Here is a 10,000-nt window from a genome sequence, read left to right on the forward strand (position 1 = left end):
GCCACTGTTGTTGTTGGTGCTGTTGTTGTTGCTGTTGTTGCTTGCTGCTGTTGTTGTTGCTGCTGCTCGTATTGATATTGCTGCTGCTGCTGCTGCTGGGGGTGTTTGTGTTAGGCTGTTATCTGCTATTAGTTTTGCTGCTGTTGGGGGCGCGAATTGCGGTTGTTTCTTCTATCTTACTCGTCTCCCTAGGGTTTAGGGTTTAGGGTTTAGGGTTTAGGGTTTAGGGTTTAGGGTTTAGGGTTTGTGGTTTCAGGCGGGAGTACTGCGTAATAATTGAAGAGAAAACAAACACTCTGAGCATTGCTCCTTGCGGGCGTCTCTCCTTTTTTCTTCAGGAGACACCCGAGCAGCGAACCAAAGACTTCGTGAGGGTTTAGGGTTTAGGGTTTAGGGTTTAGGGTTTAGGGTTTGGAGCGTGCTATTTGTGTGCGGTTACATGGCGGCAGGCAGTCAGTGTATGGGCTTAGGGTTTAGGGTTTAGGGTGTTTCGTGTTGCTTCTATTGTATGATAGCTTCTGATTTAGGGTTTAGGGTTTAGGGTTTAGGGTTTAGGGTTTAGGGTTTGTCTCTGCTGCAGTTTGAAGCTCAGCGACAAGAAGTGAAGCGAGGCGGAGACAACCTAAGAGCCTCTCTCTTTCATCGTTCTTTAGCTTTGCGCTGTCTGCTCGAAGCAGGCTGCCAGCTGTCTCCGCAAGAACTCAAACACACCAATCAAGTTAGCCTCGAGGGTTTAGGGTTTAGGGTTTAGGGTCTAGGGTTTAGTATTTCAGGTTTAGGGTTTAGGGTTTAGGGTTTAGGGTTTAGGGTCCGTGAGCCCATAGAATCCTCCTGTTGGCTTGCTACTCCGGTCGCGTGACATCTTGCTGCTGCTGCTGCTGCTGTTGTTGCTGTTGCTGCTGCTGCTGCTGCAGGCTCGTTTGCAACTGCAGCAGACGGGGTCGTGGGTTGCAGCACCATATGCTGCTCGTGCTGCAGCAGCAACAGAAGGGCTGCTTGAGGTGTATCGGCACCTCGCTCGCTCAGCAGCAAAGCCAATTAGATCTCGAGAAGAGTTACAAGAATTTCTTCTTAAGGCAGGGATGCGCTCTTGTAGTGCTGCTGCTGCTACAAATCCTTCTGCTGCTGCTGCTTCTGCTGCTGCTGCTCACGGAATCTCTGCTGCGCTGCTGCGGAAAATGCATGCAGCAGCAGCAGCAGCAGAAGCAGCGGCTATCTCGCTACAAGAAGGAATCTGCAATGAACAAACGTCAGCAGGGTTTAGGGTTTAGGGTTTAGGGTTTAGAGTTTAGGGGTGGCGTTTAGGGTTTGGGGGTTTGGGTCCAAAGTCGAGGGTTTAGGGTTTAGGGTTTAGGGTTTAGGGTTTAGAGTTTCTTTGGTGGGTTTACCTCGGGTGCAAAAGGGTGCACACCCTAAGGTCTAGGGTTTAGGGTTTAGGGTTTAGGGTTTAGGGTTTGTGTCTCCTATTTATTTGCAGCTTTGAGGAGACAATTCTTCCTGAGCTTCTTCATGCTTACTGCACGAAGGTGTCTCCGCTTTTATCGTGAGACAAACCCTAAACCCTAAACCCTAAACTCTAAACCCTCAGTGCATTTAGCCTGAAGAGCGCTTGCATGCGGCTGCGGTGCAGCTTCTCTGTGAAGCGTTTGCAGCGTCCTGTCGAGGGTTTAGGGGTTAGGGTCTAGGGTTTAGGGTTTAGGGTTTAGGGTTTACGCGCTCAGGAGCTGCTACTTAACAGTCCGGAATGTCTTTGCTGCACAGCAGCAAAACGAGCAGAAAGCAAAGAGCAAGACCAACCTCATCGCAGGAGGAGTAAACCCTAAACCCTAAACCCTAAACCCTAAAACCCTGATGTACACACCCTGCCGCGTAAACCCTAAACCCTAAACCCTCGTGCGCACTTTACTAGGAAACCCCTAAATGCTGCCAACAAGACAGTTCTGTGCACTTCAGGGTTTAGGGTTTAGGGTTTAGGGTTTAGGGTTTAGGGTTTAGGGTTTGTGTGTTTAGGGTAACCGCGACCCGAGCGCGGGTTTGTCTTCTGCTGCATTACTGAAGCAGCTGACGGACTGCAAAGATGCTGCTGCAGCAGGATCAGCAGATGGTGATGCTGCTGCTGCTGCTGCTGCTGCTGCTGGCCCGTTAGGCACAGCAGCAGAGCAGCAGCAAATGCTGCAGCGGATGCTTCCTCGATATAATGCTGCAGCAGCATGTGCTGAAGATTTATTTTGTTTGGAGGACTGCGTCCCGCTGCTGCTGCTGAATGATGGTTCAGCTGAGACGGGCACTGCTGCTGCTCCTTTGCTGCAGCTGCTGCAGCAGGAGCAGCAGCAGCAGGAGCAGCAGCAGCAGCAAGCAGCTCAGTGGGGTCAATTCATCGTTGCAGCAGCAAACTATGTCGCGCTGCAGCGCAATGTAGGCGGAGACAGACATCTCAGCAAGCAGCTCTCGCTGCAGCAGCTAGCTAGGCTGTTGAAGATTCTTAAGTTTCTTTGTCTGCTCCTTCATAAACAAAAGCACTCCTTTGCAAACCAAATCGATGTACGGACTCACCCTTCTACTCTCGGGGTTTAGGGTTTAGGGTTTAGGGTTTAAGGGTTTAGGGTTTGGGGTTTGAGGGTTTAGGGTTTAGGGTTTAGGGTTGAGATAGCAGCTGTATAAGGCATGGTGATGATTATCGGGTGTTTTTCTGCGCAGCAGAGGACACCATAAGGGTTGATGCATTAGGGTTTAGGGTTTAGGGTTTAGGGTTTAGGGTTTGGGGTTTGTGCAGCTCGCAAGACAGCTGCGCGTTCGAGGAGAAGGCCCTGGGAGTGCTGTTGCAGCGTGGCTTCAATCTGAGTTTCTTCAGAAGGCAGCAAACGGAAGATATGCAATGCCTAAAGAATTGCAAACAAAGTAAGGGTTTAGGGTTTAGGGTTTAGGGTTTGGGGGTTAGGGTTTGGCGTTCAGGGTTTAGGGTTTGGGTTCTATGGTTTAGGGTTTAGGGTTTAGGGTTTAGCGCTCCGCAAGAGAAATTCAGCCAGGCCTCCGTGTCTGTGACTCCATCAGCACACGACAGGCTGCCTTGCTGCAGTTAGGGTTTAGGGTTTAGGGTTTAGGGTTTAGGGTTTGTGTGCAGGGTATTAGCGACCATAGCTTGGGTTTGCTGCGCGTTGTCTTCGGACTTAAAATTTGACTTCACTTTGCTGCTCGAGGATGAATTCGAGAACAAGAAAACTGCTAAGTAAACCCTAAACCCTAAACCCTAATTTAGGGTTTGACTGCGGCTCTCTGCGTCCCGCTTACAGCACCAGATCCAGCAGAAGCAGCAACAACAGAAGCAGCAGCAGCACCAACAGCAGCAGCAGTAGCAGCAGCAGCAGGTGGGGTTGTTGTGTTTTGCTGCACTTTGCCTGCAGCTTTCAGGCCTGCGCCTCTCTTATTGGATTGAAGCCGTCGAAGACAAACAAAGTAACCTTCAAACCCTAAACCCTAAACCCTAATCCCTGCGTTAGCCTCTAAACCCTAAACCCTAGGCCTTTAAACCCTAAGCCCTAAGACGCTAAGAACTAGGTCCTTGCATTTAGCAGCAGGAAAAGAAGTGGCATAGCAGTTGGTGCTGGAGTTTAGGGTTTAGGGTTTAGGGTTTGTTTAGGGTTTACACCTCCAGGAGATCTTTAGGGTTTGGTTTAGGGCTGCTCTCGTCCCGCTAGGGTTTAGGGTTTAGGGTTTAGGGTTTGCGTTCAGAATGAATATCAGCTGTCTTTTCCTTCGCCTTTGGTGCGCATGGAGGAGACAAACTCTATGAGTGAAGTGCTGCAGGCCTTGTGGCCTGATAGAAGACAGCGGCGCCGCTAAACCCTAAACCCTAAACCCTAGAATGCCTTACTATACCCTAATAAACCCCTGCAAACCCTAATAAACCCTAATGAACCCACATAGATATACCCCTGATCCTTGTGTTCAGCGGACAAGCGAAATGCATGCAGCAGCCAAACCCTAAACCCTAAACCCTAAACCCTAAACCCTCTTAAACCCTAACCCCCGCCGTAGAGGCAAATATTGAGGGGAAGTCTTCCAAGGGTTTTGAATTGCAAACAGCATAACGTGAGGTGTATATACACCTCAGGTGTATATACACCTCAGTGCATGCAAACGAATATTTTTTGCTGCTGTAGTCTGTCTCTTTCGGGTGTATAGGGAGCTGTGGGGTGTATGCTTGGATATGGAGAACTGTCTACGATTAGGGTTTAGGGTTTAGGGTTAAGGGTTTTGCTGCATTTCTTTTATTCTTTTTAATAAAACTTCTCTCTCCTCCCTCAACTCCTTCGTCTCCTTTGTTGCTTGCTCTAGCTGCTGCTCCATCTCAGCTAGTGCTTCAGCAGCAGCAACGAGCCTACACCCGCAAACCCTAAACCCTAAACCCTAAACCCTAGAACAACCCACTCAACCCCCCACCTCACTGGGAAGGAGATAGAAGCCTACAGCGACACATATGTGCGGCAACAGCAGCAATAGCAGCAAATGCAGCAACAGCAGCAGCAGCAACAGCGGCAGCAACAGCAGCAGCAGCAACAGCAGCAGCAACAACAGCAGCAGATAGGAATGAGATGTACTGCGCATTTGCTGCCTCTTGTTTTTGCTGCTCCTCCAGTTGATGCACTTTCCGCCTGCAAGCCCAAAACCCTAAACCCTAGCTCAAACCCTAAACCCTAATAACCACCATAGCCTTAAACCCTAAACCCCAATCTGAAGCATCACTATAAACCCTAATCCTCAAATGCTGCTGCTGCTGCTCTTGCTGCTGCTGCTGCTGCTGCTTCTGCTTCTGCTGTTTGCCGATTTATTATAAATCGGAGGCGCATTCCAGTTTGAACAGCTGCCCTCTGCGGCCTAGGGTTTAGGGTTTAGGGTTTAGGGTTTACCTGAGGGCTTCAACAGTAGAAGCTAAAGCCAAACACTCTGAACTAAAGGCCTCCTTCTCCTGGCGGGCGAAGCGCAACTCACTTTCAAGCAGCAGCAGCTGCTGCTCCCTCTCCCGTGCTGCAGCGTACAAACCCTAAACCCTAAACCCTAAACCCTAAACCCTAGTCGATCCGGCTGCTGCTCCCTCTCCCGTGCTGCACTGTACAAACCCTAAACCCTAAACCCTAAAACCCTGCTGCTCTCTATCTCGTACGCACTGCAAGGTGAACCCTTAATCATGAAGGAGAGGCATACCCTCATGGAGGGGGAAACACCAAGGGTTTAGGGTTTAGGGTTTAGGGTTTAGGGTTTCCTACCTCCAGCTGCGATTTGAAATGCCTCTGCACGATATCGCGAGAGGACGCCGCGCCCTACGAGGCTTTCATTCGTCTGCTGCTGCTGCTGCTGCTGCTCGAGATGCGCCTGCACAGCAAAACCCTAAACCCTAAACCCTAAACCCTAAACCCTAAACCCTAAACCATGAGGCTCTTGCCGAAGGGAAACTGCGTATCGTTCCTCACCGATTGAGAGGGCTCTGCAATAGCTAGTGATTGTTGCTGCTGCTGTTGCTGCTGCTGCTGCTGCTGCTGTTCTTGCTGCTGATATTCCTCCAGCTGCTGCTGCAGCTGCTGCTTTTCCTGCTGCTCCTGCTGCAGCAAAAGCTGCTGCTCCTCTGCCTTTTGCTGTTGCAGCTGCTGCTGCTGCTGCAGCTTCTCTACCTGAGCCATATACACCGAACACTGCACCCCTAAATCTAAACCCTAAACCCTAAACCCTAAACCCTAAACAACGTAGAGGTCGGGTTATTCCCTGCTGCAGATGCTGTGCATATGGCGTAGGGGTTGGGGTTTAGGGTTTAGGGTTTGCGATAAGGCTTGAAGCCTCTAATACGGGCTGAGGGTTTAGGGTTTAGGGTTTAGATACTATCAGCGCCTGGGCATCCCGTTGCCGTTGAGCCGCTGCGGCCTCCTCCTGTGCAGCCAACATGCAAACCCTAAACCCTAAACCCTAAACCCTCAACCTCAAGTCTTTGCAGGTAAATCGTAAACCTTAAACCCTCAAGTCTAAACCCTAAACCCTAAACCCTAAACAGACCTGAGCAGCTTGAAGCTGGTTTCGTAGGGCCTTGATTTGTGCTGCGTGTTGCTGCTGCAGCTGTGAGGGTTGCTGCTGCTGCTGCTGCTGCTGCTGCTCCAAGGCGTCCCGTTGCTGCTGCAGCTGTTTCATCAGTTCCTCGCGCTGTTGCAGCTGCTGCTGCTGCTGCTGCATCTGCTGCTGCAGCAAATGCAGCTGCTGCCGCACAGAAGCTGCGTCTCTTTCTGCTGCTGCTATCTTGTCTATCGAGGGTTTTGAACCTACGGCCAGCATTGCCTGAGCAAACCCAAACCCTAAACCCTAAACCCTAAACCCTAAACCCTAATCCCTAAACCCTAAAAACCCTAAACCCTAAACCCTAAACCCAATTACTGGCTTACGTGCAACTCATCGTTCTCCGACTGCAGCTGCTGCAGCTGCTGCTGCTGCTGCTGCTGCTGTTCGTAGTGCTGCTTCTCTAGCCTCGCCGTAGCGGCCTTCGCATCCTAAACCCGCAGCAGCGCCTCAACCCCAAACCCTAAACCCTAAACCCTAAACCCTAAACCCTGTGCTCCCCATCCTAGGCGTAGATCAAACTCTTTCCTCACAATGGCAGGAACAGCAGACCCTCACGCGAGAAGAGCAAACCCTAAACCCTAAACCCTAAACCCTAAACCCTAAACCCTCACGGCGAGTTGATGCGTCAGCTGGCAGTTGATTGCCTTCAGCCTTTCAACAGTTTCTGTCTCCTTTGCTGCTGCAGTCTTCTCCAGTCTCCTGCAGCACCAGCAGCAGCAGCAACAGGAGCAGCAGCACGTTGAGCACCAGCAGCAAGAAGGACCGCAGCAGCAAAAATGCATTCAAACTGCTGAGGGGCTGCAGCGCTCACTCCATCTCTGCTTTTGCTGCTGCTGCTGCTGCTGCAGCATTTGTTCGGCTCGTCTCTGCCGCTGCAGCAGCAGCAGTAAGTCGCTGTACCTGCAGCAACACCGCAACCGCAGCAGCACAGACAGCAGCAGCAGCAAAAGTAGCAGCAGCAGCAAGAGCAACAGCAGCACACCGCAAGCGCCACAACGTCAACAACGCACAATGCTTAAGACTCAAGCTCGAGGTCTAGGGTTTAGGGTTTAGGGTTTAGGGTTTAGGCGTACTTTTGCTTCTAGCTGCGACACCATTTTGTCTTTCGCTGCTGCTTCGGCTGTCAGCTGTTCATGAGCAGCCTTTAGTGCCTTGTAGGCCTAAACGCAGCAGCAAACCCTAAACCCTAAACCCTAAACCCTAAACCCTAAACTGAATCCAAACAGCGGTGGAGCACATCGGAAAGACAACAGCAATGCAGCAATGCAGCAGCAGCAGCAGCAGCAACAATGGCAGCAGACCCAAGGAACAGCAACCCTGCAGCAGCAGTATAGCCAATAAGAGAAGCAGCAGCAGCACAAGCAGCAGCACAAGCAGCTGCTGCTGCAGCAGCAGCAGCTGCTTGGAGATCAACGACAGCAGCACCGGCAGCAGCAGCAGCAACAGCACATACAGCGACAACAGCAGCAGCAGCACAGACAGCGACAGCAGAAGCAGCAGCAGCAGCAGCAGCAGCAGCAGCAGCAGCACTGACATCGCACTGAGCCCTCAGTTTTTTGATAGTTGCATCTGCTGCACCAAGTCTGCTCGAGAGAGCTTGTCCTTCCTGCTGCAACTCAGCATACTCCTGCTGCAGCAGTTGCTGCTGCTGCTGCTGCTGCTGCAGCTGCTGTTGCTGCTCCCGTAGCGACGAGTTCAGCAGCTCCACTGTGCGCAGCAGACCCTCGTTTTGCTGCTGCTGCTCCTGAAGCTGAAGCAAAGAGACAAAAACAGCAGCAGCAGCAGCAGCAGCAGCAGCAATTATTAACAAGGATGCTGCACCCGATACAAAGCACAACAGACGAGCAAGTGCTGCAGCTGCTGCCAATGCGTATCCTTCTTATTAAGGGTTTAGGGTTTAGGGTTTAGGGTTTAGGGTTTAGAGGTTAGGGTTTATGTTGCCTGTTGGCGCAGCTGCTGCAGCTCTTCATCAGGGTTTCTCTGCGGGTCGAGGAGTATAGACAGCTGCTCCGATTTGTGATGCAGCTGCTGCTCCCGCTGCTGCAGCAGCAGCTGCTGCTGTTGCAGCTGTTGCTGCTGCAACTCCAGCTGGTCTTGCTGCTGTCGCAGCTTCTCCTGCGATTGCTGCAGCTGCTGCAGCAGCCGAGCCTCAGTGCCTTGAAGCCCCAGTGGCTGCTGCTTCAGGCTGTTCTCGTCACTCTCTGCTGCTGCTGCTGCTGCTGTTGCTGCTGCTGCTGCTGTTGCTGCTGCTGCTGCAGGTGGGGGAGTCGCAGGAGGAGGAGGAGGCGGGACAGCCTGCTGCTGCTGCGGTGCAGCAAACTCCTGCAGCAGTGTCCCCTCTTGCTGCTGCTGCTGCTGCAGCTGCTGGTGCTGCTGCTGCTCCTTCTTCAGCAGCAGGACGTCTGCTGCCTTCTGCGGGTGGTGCTGCGGTTCCGTTGACTGCTGCTGCTGCTGCTGCTGATTTTGTTGCTGCACTGATGCCTCCTGCAGTCTGCCGCTACTCTCTATAAGCTCCTGCTGCTGCTGCTGCCGCAGCTGCTGCTGCTGATTTTGCTGCTGCTCCTGTTGAGGTTCTGCAGCAACAGGATCGTCAGGCCTTGTTGCCTTCGTGTCTTCTGCTGCTGCTGCTGCTGCTGCTGTGATATTTTGCTGCGGCGTGTCTCTTGCTGCACCAGGGTCAGCTCTTCGTTCTTCTGCTGTCGCTTCTGCTGGGGCTGCAGCAGCAGCAACTGCTGCCGGATGTGTTTCTGCTGCTGCTGCTGTTACTGCTGTTCTCGTTGAGGCCGGCGATGCTGCTGCGGGTGAGCCTGCAGCTGCTGCTGCTTCGTCTAGCAAATCAAACTCTTCTGCTGCAACTGCTGCTGTTGCTGCTGCTGTTGCTGCTGCTGTTGTTTCTGTTGCTGTGTGGATTGTCTCTGCTGCTGCTTCGTCTGCTTCTGCAGCACTCCGCTTTGCTGCTGCAGCTGCAGCTTCCCCTTCTATCCCTGCTGCTGCTGCTGCTGCTGCCTCTGCTGCTGCCTCTGCATGCACTGCTGCTGCAGGAGAAGTCTCCGCAGCAAACTCGCCAGCAGATATAAGGTCTTCCAACCCCTGCTGCTGCTGCTTCTGCTGCTGCTGCTTCTGCTGCTGCTGCTGCTGTTTCGTAGGCTGCAACACCGTACAGGGCTGCAACAGCAAATCATCAACTCCAGCAGCAGCACAGGATGCCTTGAAGTCAGAAGCTGCTGCTTCTTCCGTCGCTGCTGCTGCTGAAGGTTCTGCTGCTGCTGCTGCTGCTGCTGTTGTTCCTCTTGATGGTGTTTCTGCTGCTTCTGCTGCTGCGTCCAGTGCAGCTGAAGCCGGCGCTGCAGCACACTCAGCAGCAGCAGCAGCAGCAGTTGCTGCTGCTGCTGCAACTGCTGCTAATTCGGGTGCCGGTGGTTCTGCTGCTGCAGCAACCACAGCACCTGCTGCCTCTGCTTCCAGCAGAGAGCCTACCTCAGGAGAAAACGCAGCTGACTGCTCCTCCTTGCTGCTGCTGCTGCTGTTGCTGCTGCTGCTGTTGCTGTTTGTGTTTCTAGTTGGTGACGAACCTCCAGCCATAGCCTCAGGGGATGCTGCTGCTGCTGCTGCTGTTGCATCTGTCCGCTCCAGATACGTCGCTGCTGCTCCAGGAGAGGGAGCAGCTGCTGGGGAAGCAGTCTCAGCATCTGCTGCTGTTGCTGTTGCTGCTGCTGCTGCTGCTGTTGCTGCTGCTGCTGAGGGTTTGGCTGCGGGGGGAGACTGCGTGATGTCTACTATGGGAATAGAGCCCGAAGATATAGTTTCTGCTGCATCTCTAGCTGCTGCTGCTTCATCTGCTGCTGCTGCTGCTCCTGCTCCTTCTACTGCTGCTGCTGCTGCTGCTGCCTCTGCAGCTGCT

General features: G+C 52.7%; 3 protein-coding genes across 3 annotated transcripts in view; 1 reads left to right on the forward strand and 2 right to left on the reverse strand.

Annotated features, from left to right (window-relative positions):
• EAH_00025510 (hypothetical protein, conserved) overlaps positions 1 to 3,840 on the forward strand; it is a gene marked incomplete at both ends in the record, with an annotated part of 7,682 nt that extends 3,842 nt beyond the window's left edge. The window contains 10 exons of the mRNA XM_013396622.1: positions 257 to 368; positions 581 to 718; positions 915 to 1,249; positions 1,478 to 1,543; positions 1,722 to 1,812; positions 2,011 to 2,415; positions 2,774 to 2,898; positions 3,122 to 3,226; positions 3,402 to 3,453; positions 3,730 to 3,840. Of these exons, the coding sequence (XP_013252076.1) occupies positions 257 to 368; positions 581 to 718; positions 915 to 1,249; positions 1,478 to 1,543; positions 1,722 to 1,812; positions 2,011 to 2,415; positions 2,774 to 2,898; positions 3,122 to 3,226; positions 3,402 to 3,453; positions 3,730 to 3,840 (1,540 nt within the window). The remainder of the gene's footprint in view (positions 1 to 256; positions 369 to 580; positions 719 to 914; positions 1,250 to 1,477; positions 1,544 to 1,721; positions 1,813 to 2,010; positions 2,416 to 2,773; positions 2,899 to 3,121; positions 3,227 to 3,401; positions 3,454 to 3,729) is intronic.
• A 405-nt stretch (positions 3,841 to 4,245) lies between these two features.
• On the reverse strand, positions 4,246 to 7,635 carry EAH_00025520 (hypothetical protein, conserved; the record flags this gene model as incomplete). Its single annotated transcript, XM_013396623.1, has 11 exons — positions 4,246 to 4,378; positions 4,908 to 5,025; positions 5,265 to 5,370; positions 5,469 to 5,666; positions 5,872 to 5,919; positions 6,043 to 6,318; positions 6,423 to 6,527; positions 6,711 to 6,798; positions 6,911 to 6,999; positions 7,173 to 7,259; positions 7,630 to 7,635. The coding sequence occupies 11 exons, from the start codon at positions 7,633 to 7,635 to the stop codon at positions 4,246 to 4,248; spliced, it is 1,254 nt and encodes a 417-aa protein (XP_013252077.1).
• Positions 7,636 to 8,031: 396 nt separating this feature from the next.
• EAH_00025530 (hypothetical protein, conserved) overlaps positions 8,032 to 10,000 on the reverse strand; it is a gene marked incomplete at both ends in the record, with an annotated part of 3,138 nt that continues 1,169 nt past the window's right edge. Inside the window, one exon of the mRNA XM_013396624.1 lies at positions 8,032 to 10,000. This exon is cut by the window's right edge and continues 1,169 nt beyond it. Coding sequence (XP_013252078.1) covers positions 8,032 to 10,000 — 1,969 coding nt within the window.

The sequence above is a fragment of the Eimeria acervulina genome, genomic scaffold, assembly GCF_000499425.1.
Source record: "Eimeria acervulina Houghton genomic scaffold, Eah_scaff208, whole genome shotgun sequence".
NCBI lineage: Eukaryota > Apicomplexa > Conoidasida > Eucoccidiorida > Eimeriidae > Eimeria > Eimeria acervulina.